Consider the following 23,970-nt stretch of genomic DNA (forward strand, 5'->3'; position numbering starts at 1 on the left):
ATGGACGTTCCCAGGTGAGGGCTTGAATCAGAGCTGCATCTGAGACCACTGCCACAGCCACAGCAACTTGGGATCCGAGCCGCATCTGTGACCTATGCCGCGGCAACTCTGAGTCCTTAACCCACTGAGTGAGGCCAGGGATAGAACCTGAATCCTCGCAGACACTATGTTGGGCTCTTAACCTGCGGAGTCACTAGGGGAACTCCATGACTCCCCAAGCCTTGATTGGACTCGGATACCCCCGTACCTCCAACCCTTTCTTCGGGAGCACGGACATGAGCTCCCCCCCACCCCCGATGTCTCTAAAGCTTCCACAGTCCTGAAGAACTTGGACTACTCTCAAATACTCACTTAGGGGCTGCTAGGTACAGAGCATGAAGAATGTCACCTCCCTTGCTCTGAAAGCCATTGTCCTTTTAATGCTGCTGCAAGTCACAGAATCTTTCCTGTCAACCAAATCACTGTTAACCACACTGCTATCAACCAAAGGCCTCCTCCCCTAGAAAGCCTTTTTAATTTTTTTCTCTTTTGGCTGCCCCGTGGCATATGAAGTTCCCTGGCCAGGGATCAGATCTGAGCCACAGTTTTGACCTACGCCGGAGCTGCAGCAATGGCAATGCTGCAGCTGTGGCAACACTGGCTCCTTTACCCACTGTGACGGGCTGGGGATCCAACCTGCATCCCAGGGCTCCAGAGATGCCGCCAATCCTGTTGCGCCACAGCAGGAACTTCTAGAAAAGCCTGTTAGCATCTCCCCCATACCCAAGTCTCGTTGCTTTGGGGGCTCATATGTAGGGCACCGATATGCATTCCTGTGACATTTCCTATTAAAGGGTCCGCCTATTGTAGACGTCCTATGTCTTTCAGGACTTGATTCTGCGCTTTTCACTACTTCTCCCTACTTCCTATCAGCCACAAATGACTCATCATGCAGGCTGTTGAAGAGAATGGTGGACAAGGCCGAACCCCCCACCGTTCTGTACTACCTGCCTCCAGATTGAGACCGATCCATCCTTGAACCGGGCACTAAACCCTTGGCACCAAGCTCACCAGCATCCATCACTGAGGGAATGGCCAGATACAAGCACTTTGGCCTTACAACGCAATTCCGCACAATGGTTTAAAAATATGGTAAACCTCTGTATTCCAAGATAGACGTTTTTATCTTAACCACACTAAACAGCACACCATTCTATTCTCTCTAGCCACAGAACTCCTCTAAAGGCAGAGAATGGTCTGCATTTCATGCAAATACATAGAAAAAAAATCTGAGATGACCCAGGCCAAACTGTTGCTACCTATGAGGAAACTAGGTTTGGGATAGTAATCTAGACCTTGATCTATATTTCAACTTTTTTTTCATGAGAATGCTCTCACTTATTACATGATTAAAATATAATTAAAATGTAATTTTAAAGCATCGAGATATAAGACCTCTGGGGAGTCTCATGACCAAGACTAGCTTGAAGCCACCTGGGTTTAAGACCCTAAGCAGAGAGCATCCTCTCTGGATGCTGATAAACTGTCTCCTTTACAATTATTCAAGAATCTTCTTTCTTTCTTTGCCCTTTTGAAAATCTTGCTCGCCACAACTGTTCCAACATTAACAGAGGCTTGGGTGATGCAGGCCAGTGAACTCTCTGCCCTGAGACAAAGTTCAGAACGTGTTAGGACACAGAAATGTGTTAGGGAGTTGGCTCAAAGTGAGCAGCGGACACCAAGAGAGGCCAGCTGGGCCAGAGAAGGACCCAACTGGGCAGCTCTTGAGGGGCTGGGGCTGGAGTGGGGGGGACTTTGCAAGGTGTGTTTCAGGGGTTACAAAGAAGCAAGACAGTCTTGAGTGACCCTCCAGAGACATCTGGACAGAAGAAAACCCTCAGCGAGGCAGCTATGTACTGCAACGCACAAGAAAGCACCCATGCCCTAAACACCATGCTGGAAATAAAACAAGGGGGCATGTCTGGCGTGCTATGCCCAGAGACACAGATTAGCAGGCACTACACATCTCTGAGCCGTGTCAGCCACTTTCAGGGCTGATGCCCAAGGTCCTGCATCCCTCTGTGCCTATCAGAAGCAGTGGTTGAATATCTGAGTGGTACCAGAGGAACAGACAAGTCTCAAGTCCTTGACAGTGAGTGTTCCTGAGCGAGGAGGGTCCAGTGTGCTGGGGCACCACTGAGAAAGGGACTGACTGTAGTGGAGTGGCTGCTGGGCCTGGCAACCATCCCAAAGTCCCATGTCAACAAGGAAATGCTCACCTGTTTGCTTACGTGTGCCCTGAACTTTACTTAACCCCTGACCCCTGCTGTTAGCTGATCAGAATTTTCCATGAGCTGAACTTTTACTCCGACCCCTCCCTGTGGCTTGGGGCATCTCGCCACTCCTGCACAAAGGACGTGGCTTTGGTTTGTTTTCATGATCAATGGATCACCTCTCCAGTGAGCTACCAAAACACACCTGCCCTTCCCAGTGCTGAGGCTTAGGAACAATGTCTGGCTGATTTAAATCGCTATGGTAGAGGGGGGGTTGTCCAGTGTGGTACAATGGAATGAATGCCCACCTGGTGCTCGTCCACTGTCCATTTGCTGTGAGCCTTTAGCAAAGGCTTACAAACTCCACAGGTGGATACAAAATTAAGAGTTAGGGAGTTACCGCTGTGGCTCAGCAGCCACAGACCCGACTAGTATCTGTGAGGCTACAGGTTCAATCCCTGGCCTCGATCAGTGGGTTAAGTCTCCAGTGTTGTCATAAGTTGTGGTATAGGTCACAGATGTGGCTCGGATCTCACGGTGCTGTGGAGTAGGCTGGCAGCTACAGTTCCGACTTGATCCCTAGCCTGGGAACTTCCATATGCTGTGGGTGCAGCCCTAAAAAGACAATAGAAAATGAAATAAAATTGAGGGTTAGGAGTTCCTGCTGTGGCACAACGGGGTCAGTAGTGTCTCTGCAGCACCAGGGCACAGGACCCCTGCCCAGCACAGTAGGTTAAAGGATCCGGTATTGCCACAGAGGTTGCAAATGTAGCTCAGATCTGATCCCTAGCCTGGGAACTCCATATGCCATGGGGCAGCCAAAAGAGGGGAAAAAAAGCACAAGTATGGGTTAATCTATAACGTTCCTATATCGGAGGTGGGAGAGACATGCAGGAAGGAGGGAGTAAGGGGAAAATCCACAGCGGCTCTATGTACATTTTTCTAGACCTAAAATGATCTGATTTTCAAAACTCTTTAATGTTTAACTAAAGCTTTCCCGGCTGCCGTTTGAACCCATAATCCATACCTCGGCAGCCAGAGCGACCATGGAGACGTCAGCCAGCCCTCCTAGCTCCTCATCGCCCTGGGCCACCTGGGCACCCCTGAGGGTCTCCTCTCTTGGCTGAATGGCCTCTCTCCTTGGCAAGGTCTCCTGGCTTGGTCCTGGGGGGGGCGTCTCACTGCTGCTGATGACTACTCTCCTTCAACCAGAAGAGCTACTAAGCTCCTGGAATAGGATAAGGCAGAGCCCTGGTGGGAGGCAGGGACCAGGGATGATTTTTGATTTTTGATTTTCTGATTTTTGATTTTTTTTTTTACTTTTTAGGACTGCACCCACAGCATATGGAGGTTCCCAGGTGAGGGGTCAAATCGGAGCTGCAGCTGCCGGCCTACACCACAGCCACAGCAAAGTTGCATCTGGGACCTGGGCTGCAGCTTGAGGCAACACCATATTCTTTATTAGTATTACTATTATTATTACCATTTTAATTTTTTGTTGTTGTCTTTTCTAGGGCTGCACCTGTGGCATATGGAGGTTCCCAGGCGAGGGATCTAATTGGAGCTGTTGCTGCCAGCCTACACCACAGCCACAGCAACTCCAGATCCAAGCCACGTCTGCAACCTACACCGCAGCTCACAGCAACGCCGGATCCTTAACCCGCTGAGCAAGGCCAGGGAGTGAACCTGCAACCTCGTGGTTCCCAGTCGGATTCATCAACCACTGAGCCACAACGGGAACGCCCCAACACCATATTCTTAACCCACTGAGCAAGGCCAGTGTTCGAACCTGCATCCTCATGGACACTATGTTGGGTTCTTAACCCTCTGAGCCACAACGGGAACTCCAGGATCTGAGAAATGTGTGAGGTCTCCCAGCCGCCACAGGCTGTGTGATCATTTCAGAGTGTAGAGGTGAGCGCCCTCTGATTTTTCTGGACTGTGGAAGGGGGCTAGAAGATGGATGGACAGTCGCTCTGTTGTAAGGCTAGAAACGTGCTCCTGGTTTCTGAATTATCACAGGAGACAGAAGCAGCCCTCACAAGGAGGCCCTCACAGCAGGGGCAGGAAGGGAGGGCGGGCTACACAAGGACTCAGGGCAGTTCCTCACCCCGGCGCTGAAGGACCTCCATCACTTATCACCAGATTTTGAGTTCAAGCGTCAAGGTCAGCAGGCCAACGTTCTCTGCCTCCCTGGCTTTGCCCCCTAGTTACTCAAGGGCTTTAAAGGGGCCTTGGGTCAGCCCCTCCTAGCACAAAGACTTTAGCTTCTCTCAAGCAAAGCTGCCTCTTCAAAACTGCTACAGGAAGCCCCACATCGAAGGGGTCTGGGTGACCTCTTACCTTCATCCCAAAGGATTGCATCCGGGTGGCCACCTCTCTCCCAATTCTGCCCAGGCCGAGAATTCCCAGGACCTTTCCATTCAGCTCTGTTCCCATGAACTGCAACCAAACAGGCAAAACTGTCAGCGCCCAGCATGGCCCTTGGGCACGGAGCCAGGTGGGATGAGGGAAGGGCGCTGCTCACCTTTTTCCGCTCCCATTTGCCATCCTTCATGGAAGCTGTCGCCTGGGGAATCTGCCTGTGAGGACAGACAAATTCAGTGCACCCACCCAGACCCCTGCCAGCCCAGGAAGGAGGAGCCACACGAGGGCTGCAGAGCCACCACTTCTGCCAGTCATCCCCCCAGGGAACCGAGCTCAGGCAGGGCGGGGTCTGGGGACTCAGGTTCAGAAACAGAGGACGGTCGAGGGAGTATAGTGGGGGGACCCCGGCAGGACCTGACAACCCTTGGCAAGCCCTTGGCAAGCCCTGGGGTTTCTGTCTCCAGCCAGGAGTCTGGGAGGAGGTTCTGATCCCATCTTGGCCACTGGAGTATCAACCTGAGTGACTGTGGGGGTTTAAAAAGCAATCGCTGATCCTTGGGGTGTGTAGGAATAAGGAAATGGGATATTAGGAGACTTGGATAATAGCAAATGTTCCAGAAGTTCAAGGATTTCCACTTTCCTATTGTATCCAGGGTCACAACCTGCATCTTCCACTATATTGGGGGACAGTGATTGCTTATTCTCCCCTGAGAGTCAGGCTAGATTGGGGTGGATGCGTGCTGTGATCCATGCACTTCTACCATCACACCACCTCCTGCCTCCCCACCACCAACACTACACATACACACACACACACACAACACTCCACAGCCTATCTCCTCCCATTGGTCAACATGGAGGTTTTCCGAAGGAACCAAGGAAGCTTGGCAGAGTTAAAGGTCAGAGGGCAAGCCATGGCATGCGGGACACAGTTCTCCAGGCTTATCTGGAAGCAAAAAAGGAAGAAACAGGAAGCAATGTTGAAACAATGCTCACAACACCTGCATTTGGGGAGGCACCGGGGGTCAAACACCTTGCCCAGCATCCCTCAATTAGAAGTAGCAGAATCAACTCAAAGTTAAGGAAGCCATCCCCACCCTTTAACCTCCTAAGTACTTAAATGCAGGCTCTCCTGCCGGCCACGAAATTCAGCGGTGTGTGCATGTCCGCGTGTGCGAGAGAAGATTCCAAGATCACTGCTCCCGTATTTCCACTTTACTGCCTTCCTAGGAAAAGCCTTCTTTCCTGTCTACACGTTACCAGGGCATAGGCTTCCGTCTGAGGGTGAGGCAGAGGGGGGATCTGTTCTACGATCAGAGGCCCACGAACTCCTGGCTAAACTCAGCAAAGATCAAGGAACAAGGTCAGGGAAGACGCTCCATCTCACTGCCCTGGCCCATCGAGCCCCTCTTCAGGGCGTCACTAAGGGCAATGACTGGCCATGAGGAAGTGCTCCGTCCTCAGCAAAGCCAGCCTAATAACAGGGAGGCCCCCCCGGCCCCGCCCCGCCCCAGGGAGGCCCATCCAGGCCGGCTCTCCACCCACGTGGTCCCACGTTCCCAACTTTACCGTCCACACCTCCCGTCCCCTCCTCCTGCGGCCTGATTAGACCAGGTCACAGAGACTGGTCATTGCTTCTGACAGGGTATGTGTTTCCTAGTTTGGATGCATCTTCATTGAGCAAGGTCGTGATGAATGGGGAACAGGGGAGCTTCCCTCAAATCATAGCCCTTGGCCGACTCCTTGAAATAAAGATGGTCCTAGAATAGGATGACAATGATTCCTGGCTCCCAAAGGAAACTCCACCTCAAGAAAAAAATTGGGAGTAAAAGAAAGCTGCCCTAAGACCCTTCCTTCCCTCAAATCCCCCCACCCCAAAAACACCACTGCATTTAATAGCACAAGTGACACCAGGGCGCCAGGCCTGGCCTCTTCTCCGGGTGTCCTGGGAGACCCAGGCAGCAGCCCAGGAACCTCTTCCAGGCTGGTTCCCTTCCACTGTGCAAGTCCTTCCCGTTCCTCCACCCTCTCTCTATCCTTCTCTCCTCTTCACAACCCAGTGAACCAGTGAACCGCAGTGAGTATCCAAGATCTCAGGTAGACACCTTAGGGACGCGTCAGAACAAAGGCGAACTCCCCCCGACCCTCTCCCAGCAGAAGGGTCGTGCCATTCTCAGCCCCTGAAGGTGTCAGGCCTGCGTAGAGAAGTTAAAGGGACCTGGAAGCCTGGGTTCCCCAGTTTAAGGAGCCAAGGATCTGTGAAGGGACCCGGAGAAGCTTCCTGCCTGTCCACTGGCTCCCAGCCCTTCCCGCGGACTCACCGCCTGTTTAACAGCCGTGCCCCACACGGTCAATGCACCACACAGCACAGCAGGACTCATGCCCACAGTGCACCATGTCCACTGGCCGCTGACCCTGACGTTATGAATCCACAGGTCAGCACAGGGACTCCAGGGCAGCTTTCTATTGCATTCTGTCACCTACAGATCTGTGAGGATAGTGAGAGAGGTGAGCCTGGGGGCCAGGCAGATGAGCAAGGGACACCCCAGAACTAAATGGAGACCGGCCTGACTTAGAAGGGAAAGTGAAGCAAATTCCCAGCTAGGGAATCCAGTGGATGAATGAACACTCAGCTTAATCTCCAAGAATGAGAGTTACAGAGATGAAGGAGAACGATGCTCCAGGCAGCAGAGACGGCATTTGCAAGGCTTAGAGGTTAGAGAAGTCACTGTGCGTGCGTGTGTGCGTGTGTGTGCATGCGTGTGTGCGTGTGTGTGTGTGTGTGTGGACACCTACTGTGGTGGCTGGCACGGAGGGTGGGCGTGGAGGGTGGAAACGATAAGGAGAAACAGAAGATCACACACATACACCAATTTTCTCAGTGAGCCTGCTCTGCTCCGAGGTAACGCAGCAGCCGGGTAACCGCCCCTCCTCCAGGTGCAAGCCACCTAAGCCTCCTGACTGTGGCGCCAGAACCAGAGAAAACTTTCAGGGGAGGACTGATGGCCTTGAAGGTTCTTAGCAGCCTGCATGTCGCTGAGCAGAAGCGTTTTGAAGTTTCTCTGGTCAGTTTACTTAGGGAGTCGAAACAGTTGACATACCGCAGAGAGTGACTCGGCTCAGAAGTCAGGGACTTACCTGGCCAGGCACATGATCATCCCACAGGTGAGCTCCGCGGCACTGAGGCTGTTTCCATTGGGGGTGCTAAAGGCGAAGAAGAGAGGGGACCTCAGCGGGCCAGACCCAGGAGTCCCACTCCCGTCCCAGTAGGAAGACCAACGCATGCCGTGCTCCCTCTCCTGCTCCATGAGCCTACCTGTCCTTTCTTTTCCGTTTTAACTTTATAGGGTTTTTTCTTTTACATTTTTAAAAATCGAAGTACAGTTGAGGTACAAGATTATATAAGGGACAGGTGTATAACATAGTGATTCACAAGTTGTAAAGATTAGACTCCATTTATAGTTATCATAAAATATTGGAGAGTTTCCCTGTGTTGGACAAAATATCCTTATAGCTTATTTTATACCTAATGGTTTGTAGCTCTTAATCCCCCCCCCCACTCCCCCCACAGGTAACCACAGTTTGTTCTATCTGGGAGTCTGTTTCCTTTTTTTTATTATAGCCACTAGTTTGTTGTATTTTTTAGATTCCACATATAAACAATATCATACAGTATGTGTCTTCCTCTGCCAGACTTATTTCGCTTAGCTTAATACCCTCCAAGCCCATCCATGTTGCTGCAAATGGCAAAACTTCCTTCTTTCAATGGCTAAGTAGTATATTCTCTCTCTCTATATATATATATATATAGATAGATAGATAGATCATATATCATAACTTCTGTATTCATTCCTCTGCTGATGGGCATCTAGGTTAATTCCATATTTTGGCAATTGTAAATGGCGCTGCTATGAACACTGGGGTGCATGAGCTTCTCAAATGAGCGCTTTTGGTTTTTCTGGATCTATACCAAGGAGTGGAATTGCTGTGTCGTATGGTAGTTCTACTTTTAGTTTTTTGAGAACCCTCCATACTGTTTTCCATAGCGGCTGCACCAATTTACTTTCCCACCAACAGTATACAAAGGTTCCCTTTCCTCCACATCCTCACCAACATTTTGCGCTCACCTGTTCAAACCCCCGAGCCCACGCCACCGCCCTGGGTTCTGTGCTGTACTCCTGCCCTAACCACAGGGTTGGAAGAAAACCCCTTTGCCCTGGCTCTTTGTTTTCCTGAGGCGGGACCTCCACCACAGAAACACAGCTGGCCTCTCTCTACCCAACTCACTTCTCCTGAAGCAGAACAGTATTCCACTCTATCGGGAGAGATGTGTGGGGCTCAGCCCTTTTCTCTCTTCTCTTATGTCAGGGTCGACCTGCCTTCAGAAAGCCCAGATCCCTGCTGCTCCAAGCTGTCGATCTTACCGAGGCAGTGCCTGTGACAGATGCAGAGCTCAGCCCCTTGCCCACAGACCTTCATCAGGTTACCTGACATGGCTTTTATTAGGAACAAAGCTAATATTTTTATCTCCTCCTGTTTGACGTCTCCTGTCTCCCAACAAGTTCTGCACTGAGAAAGCTTCCTCACACATTGAATCATGGGGCAATGCTGACTCTACCATCTTACAGAAAAGAAAATAGAGATAAAAGCCATGAAACTATTTTTTTCTCAAAGGCGCTTTTTGGGGGGGATAATTTATTAACACATGTTCACCTCCCTTCCCTCTACTGGGACTCAGCTTCTATGGAAACGAAGGTTATACGGAGAAAAAAACATCAAAAGATTCTATTTTTTTTAAATTAAAAATCAAAGTGTTCTCTCGGGGCACAGCAGGTTAAGGATCCAGCATTGTCACTGTAGAGGCTCAGGTCATGGCTGAGGCTCAGATTTCATCCCTGGCCCGGGAACTTCCACATGCCATGGTGTGGTCAAAAAAACAAAACAAAACAAAAAAACAAAACTAAAAATCAAGAAAAAAGGATTCTCAGTATCTGTCTTTCCATAAGAACAAGTGGGTTCCTGTGGCCCCATGAAACGACCAGGCTACATGCGTTGGGGGCAAAAGGACTGGTGCCCCCAGGTCCAGAGCAGGATGTAGGTAGGGTTACCATGACCATTTCTTCTGTGGGATGTTGACTCAAGCAGAGGCTTGGGTCAGGTAACCCCTATGCTACAGAGGGAAGTGGGGGGAAGGAGGGGAAGGTCTCAAGGACAACGAGGCTCCCCACGGAAGAGAAAAGGCTTGAGGACAGAGGAGTGCACCAGGGATAACCATCTACGTGTCAGACAGGAACCAGAACTGGGTGTCACCCGGCACTGGCAAGCGGCCATGACCTCTGCCCCGGGCGTCTGCAGAAACAGCTCTAAAGGAGACCCTTCTTCTCTTGACCCTGGAGTGTGAAAGAGAAATTGGGGTCCTGACCCCAGAAGGGCGAGGGGAAGGGAGGAAGAGAAAGGATGGAGAGTCCACCTACCAGCAAAAGTTGTGCATCGGCACAGAGGGGAGCATCAGGACGCAGAGCCGACGACAACACGGGGCTCGGGACAGAAAGACGGCGGGGGCGGGGCTGAGGCAGGACGGAGACCAGCGCACTCACCTTCTTCTGATCCCCCACCAGGCTGCAGACCTGCAAGCGCCTGGGGGGCGGATTCCACCCCTACACTGACATTTTATGTTTTAAAACTAGAATGTGGGGGGGTTGGGAAGCCCTCCGAGATTATAGAGAGCCTCAGTGTCAAAAACCTGGGGAACCACTAGGCTGTGCGGACAAACCTCCCACCCCGCCCCCTGCCTGGAGCACGTGGCCTCCTGGAAGCCCTTCTCACATGACCCAACTTTCTCTACCGGTTTTTCCTCCCTCCGGGCGGTCCCGTCTCCACCCCCACCCCCACGACTTACTTCATGACCAGGATCCCCTTCCTGGTGGCAGCTTCCAGATCCACGTTGTCCACGCCAGTGCCGGCCCTGCCCACCACCTGGAGCTTCTTGGCGGCGTTGATGACATCGGAGGTCACCTTGGTGGCCGAGCGGACAATAAGGCCTTCGCAGTCCTGAAGCAGAAACAGAAACACCCAAGTCCACAGTTGGTCACAGAGACCTGGTAGAGCCTCTCTGTCCAAACAGCGAGCTCCTGCAGGCCGGCTGGCTTTAGATATATTCAGGAAAAGAGGCATGTATAGTATCTGCACACACAGCGGACAGCCTCAGTCCGTCAGGTTTGGGTTCAAATCCAAGCTCCAGCCCTGAGGAGCTATGACTCTGCGCTTTGGCCTTCCTCCGTGTGAGGAAGAAACCAACCAGGACAGGTCCAACACCTGGATGTCATCTGGCCCTGCTCAATGGACATCACTTCCTCCATCCATCGTGGCGCAGTGGTTAACGAATCCGACTAGGAACCATGAGGTTGCGGGTTCGGTCCCTGCCCTTGCTCAGTGGGTTAACGATCCGGCGTTGCCGTGAGCTGTGGTGTAGGTTGCAGACGCGGCTCGGATCCTGCGTTGCTGTGGCTCTGGCGTAGGCTGGCGGCCACAGCTCCGATTGGACCCCTAGCCTGGGAACCTCCATATGCCGCAGGAGCGGCCCAAGAAATAGCAAAAAGACAAAAAAAAAAAAAGGAGGGAGACGGGATCAGATTCTGCTTTTTAACTCCCTATGCCCAGTACACGAAGGCACTCAATAAATGCTGGTTGGCTGAATGAATAAAAGAAGTAAATAAAAGATAGATTATTAAAAGAAAAACAATTCCTAAAATAGAGACCAAAGTAAAGGGGGTAGGGGCACCATTAAACTGGGCTATAGTTACTTGGAAACCCAGGAAAGAGTAGACTAAAACGATACATATGTGAAAAATCCGATTTTCCGGATTCTTCAGCCATTTTACTTAGGCTAAGCCAGATCCCATGACCATCTTGCCCAGGCCCATATATTTGCAGAATAAGGTATATTTGCAGAATAAGGATATTACTGCCAAACGCCCACTAAGAACCCCTATCTAATGGAGAAGGTGAGCATACTCGCCCCCACACTGGCTGTCCCAGGTTGGTAAGGAAGCAGCAAGGGTCCCTGTCCGAGCAGCAAGCTGGGAACCGAGGGGCTGGGGTTCTAGTCCTAGGGCTGCCCTGTCAAGCTGGGTCACTGTGCCAAGCCATGTCACCCCCCACCCCTGGTCTCCTGGAACATAAATGCTTTGGGGTCCCTCTCACACCTGATCTGACACCCATGAGTGTAAGTCGCTCTGCATTTCCCTAGGGGAGCATCCAGCTGGGTCCCCTGAGAACCGTCTCTCTTCCCTCCCCACCGCACGGACTCTGGAGGCAGAGAAAGGCCATGGGCATCTGGCTCCAAGGGCATGGCCCACATTGTGTTTACTATGCACAAGCCTGGAGCCTAGGACCAAGTTTGGGCAAGTCACACGCAGAGAGAGCAGAGGGTTCTTTCTCTCCGAAGAGGAGACGAGGGAGGAAGCTCATGCTGCAGCCTCTTTAGATCTGGAGAGCTTCTCAACACTGGACTGACTGTTCAAGAGAGGCTACAGAATTACTTCTCTGGAAATGACTTTAAGCATCCCTACTGCCTGGGGGCTGTGCCAGAATGCAGAGAGCTAGCTAGAAAGGAGCCTTTATGGGGACTCCGAGCCCTTTCATGCCTGGGGTCCTGAAACAGAAAGCTCTTGCAAGGCTCTCTCCAAAGCTGGCAGCCCTTCTCCAAACTCTGCTTCTCACAGGACAGGTGGACTGCAGAGGAGGATGCAGACTCCCCAGGGGCCCATGCTATTCCTGCAGGCCCTGGGGACAAGCGGAGAAACAGGACCTCGAGTTTTCCTTTAAGGAACAACCCCTCTCTGTGGAAGGATCTCCCTTCTGGAGATTTACCCTGCAGCCTCTCTCGACTTTTCCCTCAGGGGTGGGCGTGTCCCTCAAACTAGCGTTGTTTGAAGCCAAGTCGAAGAGCCTCCAGCCAGACCAGCACAGCTTGCTGGGCCCAAGCAGCCATCTGCCTTTGCAGGCTCCCACTCAGCAGATGCTGGTTCTTTGTGGTCCGGGCACCAGCTTATGATCCAAGTTCCCAAGCTTTCAAGACCTCTTACACCCTTAGCCACCCCTGTTCCATTCCAGTCTTCACTCAGTCACATCAGCAATTATTTCATTCAATCAGCACACATTTATTGAGAGCCTATGTGCCACCCTATCTCCTGCGGATCCCGCAACACCCCGGCACTCCCAGGCACCGACCCCTTCTCAGGCTCCAAGTCACCCCTCCAAGATGTGGCTCTGTGCCGCCCCGCTCTTCTGCTTTACTGACGCACTGCAGGCCTTTGCAAATCCACCCACAGCCTTGTAACTCCTTATAACTTTCTTCTGTGTATCTGTGTAGGAGCTCCAGCTGGAACAAGCAGTCGTTACATTTCATCTTTCTCCCCACATCCTTCTCCCTACTCCCAGTCCCTCAGCTGCCTTGGAGCTGGAAAACAGCAGGCCACTGTTCTGCTGGATTTATGGCTGTTCTCGACAAACTGCCAATTCAGCAGTGGAAACCCATTCACCTTCCTCAAGTTCACACATGCTTCCTTTCCCAAGGAGGACAGGCTCAGCCTTAGGGGTGATTCTGGCATTGCTCCTGCCTCTGACTTAAATCCTAGGGAAAGTCATGACCCTAAATCCTCCAGGTCATGTTCCCCAGCTACAGATAAGGCAGGTGGGCGCTGTTTGGCACAATATGTCTGATCCTGATTAAGGAGATGGCTCTTTAACATTTGTAAACCAAATCTGAGCATGAAGGCTGGAAATCTGCTATTATAAAAGAGCCTTTCAAAACATGGACTCTTGAATGGAAATTTACCCCCTTCTTTTCCTTTCTTAAAATTCTAAGATAAAAAGGTGCTTCCCTAAGTTAAATGCCTGTGCTTAGTGGATTCTAACCAGCATTACTATTTAATAAAACAGAAGAAAAAAAGCAGAAGGCTGCACATACCTAACGGGTATCTTTCATGAAACTTTAGTGTATGTGTGAACACGTGTGTGAATACTGACTAATGCTATAAAATGAATTTACTAGTGTGGGTCAGTTTGAAAGTTTAAAAACCACTTACGAGTGGTCAGAATTAACTGTTCCTGTATATCAGGTTTATTTAAGGTGTGACATCTGCTGATGGAAGGGGGCAGACTGTCTAAAAGTTTTGCTGAGTTCCAAACAAGATGTTTTATTATTCCAAGCCAGTTTTTTCCAAACTTTTGACTAAGACCCACATTTAAGTTGCGATTTTCTACTCACTTACCCTCCCCGCCCCACCCCCACACACAGAGCACAATCACACACATAATTGAAACAAATTTCCTGACATAGTCCTTAGCCTGACTAGCTGCATTGGCTCTCCGGTATTGCTTATTTTGTTTTTTTTTTAAATGCAAATCATGACCCATTAAACTGACGTAATTATCCACTAATGAGCTGTGACTTGCTTCAAGACTGGAAAGCAGGTTTTTAAAGAATGATTGTACTTCCTAACCACGGCGTGAGAGACAGTAAACCCTCTCTGCTCAGAATACCAAGGAGCAGCAATGGAGGCCAGGCCTGGTTCAGACAATGTCTTCAGGTTGTTTCCTTCAGTATTAGAAAGGTTTAAATGGGGGGGGGCACTAACCCAGACACCTCTCCATGCAGATTAGCAAGACAGAGTGCACATATGAGGACGCTCCAGTGGCCCAAGGAGACTCGCCCACATTCCGAAACTAGTGTTTTACAAAGACCCTAAGACAGGGCACTCCCAAGTCCCCTGAAACTATAGTCAGCAAACACCCCTCCTCCTCTCCTGCCAGGAGTTTGGGTTTTATTTTATTTTATTATTATTATTATTATTTTGTCTTTTTAGGGCCGCACTGCAGCATAAAGAGGCTAGGGGTCAAATCGGAGCTGTAGCCACTGGCCTACACCACAGCCACAACAACGTCAGATCCAAGCTGCATCTGTGGACCTACACCACAGCTCATGGCAACACCAGATCCTTAACCCACTGAGCAAGGCCAGGGACCGAACCTGCATCCTCAGATTCATTTCCACTGAGCCATGTTAAGAACTCCATTGCCAGGAGTTTTCAATGCCTTTAAAACATCCTCCAAGTTCTAGCTCCAGACTCCCAGCACCCACCCACTGACTTCCTCGGAACCCCTCCACTACAGGCCAAGGCCTCCCATTCTTATCAATTCTACACTTACCACTCCTTCACCCCACCCTAATTAAAATTTCTTAATTTCCGTAAGAAAGCCGTAAAGCCCCAAGTCTAGGACACTTCCCAACCTGGTGCTCTGGTGGAGATGAGGTCTAGACTGGTCTAGAGACCACTCCACTGCCTTCTGGCTACTACCTAGAGCCAAAGCCATTGACACCATCTCCACAAAAGAGAACGTGGCAGGTGTGAGGCACTGGCCTCCCATCCAGTCCTAGGGTGCTCCGAGAATCAGGTCCTGAGCCCAGGCTGATCACCCCTTTATCTCCACTTGTGCTGCAGCAGATCAGGCAACAGCCAGGCTTCTAGAGGGTCTCAGCAGTCAAGTACTGTCATCTGGTGGCCGGGCTCCCTAACTAGCCTACAAGCTTTTTGAAGACAGGGACCAACCAATCGGACACTTCTCTGAATACAGGCCACAGGCTGGAAACAGCACCATGGGGAGTGCACGGCAGGGGTTCAACAGCCAAACACAGCAGCAGATACTGGCACAGTCTGAGAAGCATGCATGCGAGTGCCCCACAGCTAAAGCAACAGCAGCTGCCCCTGGGGTTTGATGTAAGGGACCAGGGAAGCAGAGAAGGGTGGCGGGGATGGATAGGCTCCCCGAAACTGGTTGAGGTAGGTAGGAGCCTACACGTTGGGCTGTGGAAGTTGAGTGGCGGGGAGAATACTTCTGACAGGTGGGGTAGAGACCCCTGGGCTTTGGATGCAGCACAGAAGTATGAAGTCCAAGAACTGAAGAGTTCACAGAATAAATGTTATAAGCCTGGACGAGGCCACCAAGTCCCACAGGATGTTGACAAACAAGGCAGACAAAGATTTGAATTAGACTACACAGCAAACACGACAAACCGTGATATGTTCCTGAAGATGTTCTAAGAAATATAAAATTTCCAGGGCGTGTGGGATCTAGTCTGATCTGGTCATTCCTGACCACGGTGGGGACGTCCGCCGAGGCCATGGGGAGCTGGGACTAAGCCTGGACAGCTGCGGCTAGCGGCTCGCGCGCGGGCATCTCGGGAGCCCACAGCCCGTCCCCCTTCCTCCAAGAGCTCCCAGGAGGCCGAGGGGCGGTGAAAACTCTCAGCAGTCTTGCATCAGACGAAAGGCGAGTATGCCCTTTGCTGCCCCAGCCTGGCAGCCTTTCCTGCAGCTTCTCTAGAAGCCACGAGACAGGCTGGGACTCCGCCAGCCAACACTCCACCCCCACCCCACCCCCCCCGCCGCCCCAGGGAAGGTAGGACTTGGCTGGGCAAGCCAGGGCTTGGCCGGGGAAGGATCGCTGGTCCCTGAGCTCCACCGAGGGAAGCCACTTTGGCGCTCCTCCCCCGGCGCCCTCCGCGCGAGGCAGAGAGGAGGCGCCGAACTGCCAGGGCCACTGTGCGCAAGGGGAAGCCGCGTTGGCATCAGGCGGGCAGCCTGCAGGACAAGTTGGAGCAGCCTGCACTTTGCAATGCTGGCGGAGGCATGCCAACAAGAAACAGGCAGTTGCAGACGGAACGGAAAGTTTGCATCCTGCAGCTTGCCACTATTTGGTCCTCCCTCCAACTTCTCCCTGACCCCCTCCCCAACCCCCAATTTCCGTAGACCCCGAGACTGACTGACACCAGGGATGGGAATGGGGTGCGGGGGTGGGGCGCGCTGGGCCGGGCTCGGTGAGCCGGGGTTCGCGGAGGATGCCACCGAGCCCTCGTCTTTCTCCCGTTCATCTAACCTGCAGCTCGGCTATCAGCTCCTCTTTGCTCAGATTCTGCTTCTCCACCACCTGCAACCCTCCATCTTGCAGGATCTTCCGGCAGCAAGGGTCCAGGCTATCACTGATAAGGACTTTCCGTAGATTTGCAAAAGCCATTACTGGAGTCGGCCTCAGAAACTGCAGCTCGCCCGGGGCAGAAACACCTAAACCAAACCACAAAGCAGCTCTTCCGGCTGGCGGGCTTCTGTAACTGGGCAGGATTCACGATCTCCCGCTCCCCCTTTATCTCCCCCTCCCCGCTCCTACCATCTCCTTCTGATTGGACAGAAATGCTCCAACTCTCTGTGACTCCGCCTCCTCCTCGCAGTTCTGAGCCTTCAGATCCCACGCCCATTTAATTATTCTCCAGAGATGAATTTCTCAATCTTAGCCAAAACTTTTCCCTACACCTGGTGAGCACAGTTTATGCTGACTTGCTGATTCATATCTGAAACAAACTGGGAAATACTCGTTCTCATCGTGAGAGAAATGTTTCACCCTCACTTCCTTCCTCCTAAGGACTCATGCACGAATTCCTTAACAGGAATTTATTGAGCGCACCTAGTAGGTGTGCAAGACAGGGTGGTGAATGCTGAAGCGGCTCCAATATCAAAAAGACATAGCCCTTTCCTCGGTGATGTAACATCAAGAATACCAAAGACACAAACGTGGAAAAACTAAACAGTAAAAAGCAATAGGAAACTGTTTCTGAGACCTCACTAAGCAGTGATTAATCTCAAATGAAGGATGCAATGAGAGTTATGAGCTTAAGAGATCAAAGGCCTGGATGTATTTGGACCAGCCAAGAGGTTTGTTCGAGTTCAATAGTCTCTTCTTCCTCTGCTTCCTCTCTGATCATAACAAAGAAGAAAAGGAAAATGAGACGTCCGTCTGGCCTAATATACATGCTGACCAAGGAGGCTCTTCCCAGCTCTTAACTCCTTTTGTTTAAATCCCACAACACACATGCTCTTCCATGCCCCATCTTCCAGAACACTGGAACACTGGAAAAATTCCACTTTGGGTTATTTAAGGGCACCTAGGATCAGAAGTAAAATTAGGGATGCTCATAGGTGAATTAAATTCAGTTTTATAGACATACGCAGTCCAGTTACCGGATGTGTTCTGTTTTCCAGCACCATTTGCAAACCTCAAGTGCTTGGTCCTTATCCTATAGAATTAGGCAATGTCGATACTCTAATGAAACTTTGGACAGATAATCCCTAGGCACACATCCGATGTTAGAGCAAATGGGAAAGAGGATAATTTAGCTGTTCTGTTTATTGGTTTGCATGATTTCTTGGTCCCACACTCCAGCACTTCTGTTTCTCTTCCTCTCATGAGGTGCCCAGCAGACCTGGGGGTCCTGGGTGCAGACAGTGGACCTGTGCCCATGGGCTAACAAAGCAACTGGAGAAGCACCCATTTTGGTTACCACTTTCATTCCACTTCTTCCAGGACTCACCCTCTACTTCCATTCAGTGTACAATCTAAAGCCTGCTGTCTCTAAAATGTAAGCAGCCCCTGCCTTTATCCCCTGCCTTTATCCCAAATCAAACTTCTCAGGTACTGTTCAACTCACCACCAGAGGCCCTCCCACACCTGCCGCCTGGACATTATTTTCTTTCTTTCTTATTTATGCCCTGCCTACTTTCACACTGGGCACACTGAAGACACTTTTAAACACATCAAAAAATAATCAATAGATGAGTCTGTTTCCAGGTAGAAAGGAGGATGCTTAAGAATCTCTACCCTAAAAAAAGTCAGAAACATTCCTGTTTAAATTTCTTTGGTGTCGTCTTCAAATTAGCTCCCAGTGCCTTGTACCACCTATACGTGAATCTTTCATGTCTTGTTCTCCTCCTAGGATCAGAGACACATCTTTATCTTCCTCTAATAGTGCCTGGCATTTCATTCAAAACTAATTTATTGAGCACCTGCTATGTGCCTGGGTACCATGGCATAATACGAGGGGTGTGATGGTGCACAAGTCACACCTCTTTCCTCAGAAAGAACGAAAAGCAACATTTCAAGTATAGCATTCAAGGATAACTAGAGATGGGCTGACGTGCTTTGGGAGCAAGACGGAGATGCCCCTAGCACAGCCCTGGGGCACCAGGCAGACTTCTAAAAAGTTGATGCTATCCTCTGAGAGGCCCAAGGATACAGACATGCGTACAGCATAATCTGCCTTCAAGCTGCTCATGGTCAACCGCCTAATCTAGGAAGCATAAAGGATAAACAGAGTAGGAAGCAGCCAGGTAGAGGAGAAATAAGGCGCACAAAAGCCCGGAGCTGGCAGGAATTACACCATGTTCTCCAGGGGTGCTGGCAGTGGGAGATGCCAGGGGAAGCAGATGACCCTGCAGAGTGGTCCTGTCCTGAGAAGAGGCTTAGACTTGACTTGAAAGGTAGTACAGAGGTGCTAAGTCAGTTTTTTTTTTTTTTTTTGAGTGATATGATGAATTAGCTGGCTGAGCTGAGCCTGACCTTGTTAATGTAGATGATATCCCCACCCACCCCACCCACTCCCACTCCTACTCCTCCCACCCTTGTCTCCAACTTCTGTTGTAACTCAGGGTTTTTTCTTTTGTACTGGAGGGCTGGCGCAAGCCAGATGTCCTCCCTCGCCCCATGTTCTTGCCTCCATCCATAAAACAGGAACTTGGGCTCTCTTGAAAGTATCAGGAAATAGTTCTGCCCTTTTCCAGACCCCTCACTCCCTCCCCTCCCCTGAACCCAGTCCCTTGGGAGGAGAGCCTGATCTGATTCATGAGTCTGGGGGAAAGGTCGTGTATGAGCCCACACCAGCTCCTTCTTGGCCCTCTCTTTTGGAGCCAGAAGCAGACAACTACTGTGCACTCTCCTGCTTCCTTGCGCATGGTGAACCCCCAGCACAGCAGCACAGCCCACCCCACCCCACCCTAGCACCTAAGGGTGCTGGAGGTCCAGCGGCCCTGCTGCTGTGCCTGTGGAAGGTAAGTTCAATGGGGGAGGGCGAGGCAGGAGAAGAAAGAATCCCATTTTTCTACTTGAGCCCAGCTGGGATCTCCACACTCACACTGCGGGCCATAAAACAGATACTTTGCGAGGTAAAGGGTGAAGTGTCATCGGCAAAGCCTGCACATCTGGATTTGAATTCCAGCTTCTCAAATGACTGATCTCTGTAATATGAGACTACTGGCGGGATGGTGCTTATTTTACAAGCTTGTGGTGAGGATTAAATAACGCAGAGCACACAGCCAGTGCAGTCCCGAGTGCTGGGCTTTCAGTCAGTCAGTCAGTCAGTCAGTCAATACATATTTGTTGGGAGCCTGGAAGCCAGGCGCTGCTGAAGGTGCTGGGAATGAAGCTTTGAATGGGACAAACATAGCCTCTGCTGTCATGTTCTGGTGGGAGAGAGAAAAGAAAGAAGTGAAAACTTGTGCAAGATAATCTCACGGTTTAAGTGTGATGAAGGATATAAAACAGAGATGCGATAGAGAGGATGGGGTGAAGGGACATTGATTTTAGATTTTATGTTCAGGGAAGATCTTTCCAAGAAGATGATATTTGAGTTGAGACTCAAATAAGAAGTCAATTGTGGGAGTTCCCATTGTGGCACAGTGGTTAATGAACCCTACTAGGAACCATGAGGTTGTGGGTTCGATCCCTGGCCTCGCTCAGTAGGTTAAGGATCTGGCGTTGCCGTGGGCTGTGGTGTAGGTCACAGATGCAGCTCGGATCCCACATTGCTGTGGCTGTGGTGTAGGCCAGGGGCTATAGCTCCGATTCGACCCCTAGCCTGGGAACCTCCATATCCCACGGGTGAGGCTCTGGAAAAGACAAACAAAACAAAACAAAAAAAAAGAAGTCAATTATGCAAAGAAATAAGGAGAGTTCTAGGCAGAAGGGAAAGCAGAACCAGTCGAGGAACATTCAAGGAACTTGCCCACAAATATTTGGGTGGCACTTACTGTGCGCTAACCACTGGGATAAAGACGCTGAAAAGTCACATGACGTCCCTGCCATCAGGGAACATGCAGCCCAGCGTGAGTGCGTGCCCTGCATGGGATCTATATTGGATGATCAGGTAAGCCTCTGAGAAGGCAGCACTGAAACAGATCTGAAAGTGGAGGAAGAGCCCTAGTGAACTTTGGGGGAAAAGAGAACAGTAAGAACAAAGTCACTTGGGTAAGAAAGCATGGGTTTTTCTAGGAAATGACAGAAGGTCTGAACACTTGTCATGTAGGGAGAACAAGGGGGAATGTGGCCTAAGACAAGGTGGGGAGGTCGGCAGGGGCCAGACCTTTCAGGGCATGAGAATAGTGGATGCAATGAACACCATACTGACCCAAGGGGACAAGGGATCCGTCAGGTGTCCCAAAAGGTCAAGAGCAGACAGAATGGAGCTCGAATAGTGTCACCGGTAATCTGTGTCTCTCTCCTGCCTCCTGTCTCTCCTGTGTCTCTCTACCCAGCCCTGGTCCAGGAGGAAGAGAAGAAAACAAGGCATGTGACAGCCAGGAGCGCCGTGGTCATTAGCAAGGTGTACTCTGATGTGGGACAGAGAGAATTCATCAGATTTTATCACAATCTGTATAAAACATCCCTGCGATTATGCAGTTCTTTTTCTTACCATTCTTCTGAGTAATTTTCCAGGTAGCCTGAGGCCAGCAAAGGGCTGCTGGGTGGGTCTGTTTCTCACCAGATCCCATTGTCTTTGAGGCTTGTGGCAAAAACAGAAACAGGCAGAAGCTAAAAGGCTGATTTTGAAGGGCACCTGTTAACAGGGTAATGCTGTGAGTGACAGGGGCCAGGGAACAGGAGTGGCAGTCACACTTCCCTGGTCATGAACACAGGAGTTTCTGGGTTTGTACTCCGGTCTCCTGTAGTTAGGCTCATGAGAGTCTCTGAAACTCTGATCAATACCAAGAGCTCTGGAGTTCCCATCGTGGCTCAGTGGTAACAAATCCAACTAGTATCCATGAGGACATGGGTTCCATCCCTGGCCTTGATCCGTGGGTTGAGGATCCGGGGTTTCTGTGAGCTGTGGTGTAGGTCGCAGATGTGGCTGGATATGGCATTACTGTGGCTGTGGCGTAGGCTGGCAGCTATAGCTCCAATTTCACCCCTATCCTGGGAACTTCCATATGCGGCAGGTGTAGCCCTAAAAGGGAAAAAAAAAAAAAAAAGATATTGGTATTTACTAAGAAATGCCATAGTTACATGCATAGTGTGGGAGGTGGAATAATGGTCCACTATGACGTCCACATCTTAGTGACCAGAACCTGGGAATATATTTTCTTATAATCATTCAAAAGGAATTTTGCAGATGTGATTAGCTGAAGGAGTTTGAGGTGGAGAGACAACCCTGGTTATCCGAGGAGGGTGGATATAATCACAACATCCTCGTTAGACGGGCTCAGGAGGAGCCAGAGTGAGAGAGAAAGAGAGAGAAGGCCGTGGGATGGTAGGAGCAGAGATCAGAGTGGATGTGCTTTGAAAACGGGGGAAGAAACAAGAGCCAGAATCTAGCGGTCTCTAGAAATTGGAAAAAGCAAGAAAGCAGAATCTTCCCTGGAGCCTCCAGGAGGAACCAGCCCTGCTGACCCCTTGCCCAGTGAAAACTGATGGCCGAAGCCTAAACGCCAGACCTCTGCAAGCATAAATGTGTGTTGTTTCAAGCCACCAAATGTGTGAGAATTTGTTACAGCAACAATAGAACACTGATACAGTTGGAAAACATGCAAAATGAAAACAAAATTTGATCCAGGACAGAGATTAAGTAGCTGTGAAACAGAAAGAACTTTTAGAAAATGGAGAGGGAAGTTCCCATCGTGGTGCAGCAGAAACAAAGCAGACGAGGAACCATGAGGTTGCGGGTTCGACCCCTGGCCTCGCTCAGTGGGTTAAGGATCCGGCATTGCCCTGAGCTTCAGTGTAGGTCACAGGCACAGCTCGGATCCCGCACTGCTTGGCTGTGGTGTAGGCCAGCAGCTGTAGCACTGATTAGACCCCTAGCCTGGGAACCCCATGTTCTATGGGTGAGGCCCTAAAAAGACAAAAAAAAAAAAGGAAAATAGAGAGGGCAGAGGGAACATTAATGGACTCCTCTCCCCCTTTGCCTCTAATTAACCAAGGAGTTTATATTAAAACAAAGAAATGGACAAAACCTGAGGCCAGAGATGAAAGACATGGGAAATGAGGGTCAGGATAAAAACCTTATGGTCTCCGGAGGAGACAGTTTGGGGGGGTGGAGGGATGTGCTTGGTTGTGGGATGGAAATCCTGTGAATTGGATTGTGATGATCGTTATACAACTACAGATGTGATAAATTCATTTGAGTAATAAAAAAAAAAATTCCCTCAAAAAAAAAATGATCCTGACCTTCCCCCAACGAGTTCAGATGGCTAGATTTTGAGCCACTGAGTGTGTCACTATAGCAAAATCTAAAGAGCTGTTTGAGGGAGGTGACTGAGTCACAGGGAATGCTGCTCTTAGTGCACTCAGGTGACAGAGGTGGGGAAGGGAGGGGTGCACTGTCCCCGTTCCTCATTCTTTCTTTCCGCACACACCGTATTGCTGGGGTAACTCTGACATGTCAGATGGTTGTAGGGTCCTAGCTTTCATAGAATTTGCTTCTAGTGGAGGCGACACACATTACTACAAATAATTACAGATTGGGTGGACATAACATAAACAGTCTGTCCACAGCACCTTCCAAAACCTTAGTGTAGCCCCCCCCCCCAGAGCCTGGGCTCCAATGTTAGGCTTCCTCAACATATACAAGCCCAAGAGTCATACTTCCACAGCTCAGTGCATAGGGGACTTCAGAACACAGAGATGTGTGGAAAAGATGAGCTACAAATTCAAAATCTCCATTTACGTAGTTTGCATTGACTGTACTACAAGGCTATGATCTTTCTTTTTTCCAAGTTCTTCTAATTTTGTTATTCTTCCAGACAGTAAACTCCCCATTTCTGCTTCAAGTGGTAGGGAAAAAATAGCTCTAAAACTAAGCATTGTTTTGGTTTTTGCCTAACGAAGCTTAAAAGAAATACCTGAAAGGAGCAAACTGTTCCTAATTAACTTAACCATATCCCAGAACAACTTGAGAATACATCTAGGGAGACAATAATAGCCAGCATGCAGAAGGTAAAATTTGTCATGTATAGAATTCAATAAAAATCACCAGGCAAAGAAATAAGAACATGTGATTCATAATGAGAATAATCAATCAATGGCAACAACCCAGAACTTGACCACAGATGATAGAATTAATAGACAAGGACATAAAAACAAGTATGATAACTGTATTCCATATATTCAAAAGATTAAAGGGAAGTTTGAACATGTTAAGTATAGACATGGACAATATAAAAAGAGTCAAATCAAATTTCTAGAGATG

At 50.0% G+C, this 23,970-nt stretch overlaps 1 protein-coding gene across 1 annotated transcript in view; it reads right to left on the reverse strand.

Moving 5' to 3' along the window:
* Positions 1–16,843, reverse strand: part of PHGDH (phosphoglycerate dehydrogenase) — a 31,967-nt gene extending 15,124 nt beyond the window's left edge. Inside the window, exons 1-5 of the mRNA XM_047784877.1 lie at positions 16,560–16,843; positions 10,519–10,670; positions 7,758–7,823; positions 4,780–4,834; positions 4,596–4,694 (exon numbers count right to left, since the gene is read on the reverse strand). Coding sequence (XP_047640833.1) covers positions 4,596–4,694; positions 4,780–4,834; positions 7,758–7,823; positions 10,519–10,670; positions 16,560–16,697 — 510 coding nt within the window. The 5' untranslated portion in view covers positions 16,698–16,843. The remainder of the gene's footprint in view (positions 1–4,595; positions 4,695–4,779; positions 4,835–7,757; positions 7,824–10,518; positions 10,671–16,559) is intronic.
* Positions 16,844–23,970: the final 7,127 nt, after the last annotated feature.

The sequence above is a fragment of the Phacochoerus africanus genome, chromosome 6 (genome assembly GCF_016906955.1).
Source record: "Phacochoerus africanus isolate WHEZ1 chromosome 6, ROS_Pafr_v1, whole genome shotgun sequence".
Taxonomy (NCBI): Eukaryota; Metazoa; Chordata; class Mammalia; order Artiodactyla; family Suidae; genus Phacochoerus; species Phacochoerus africanus.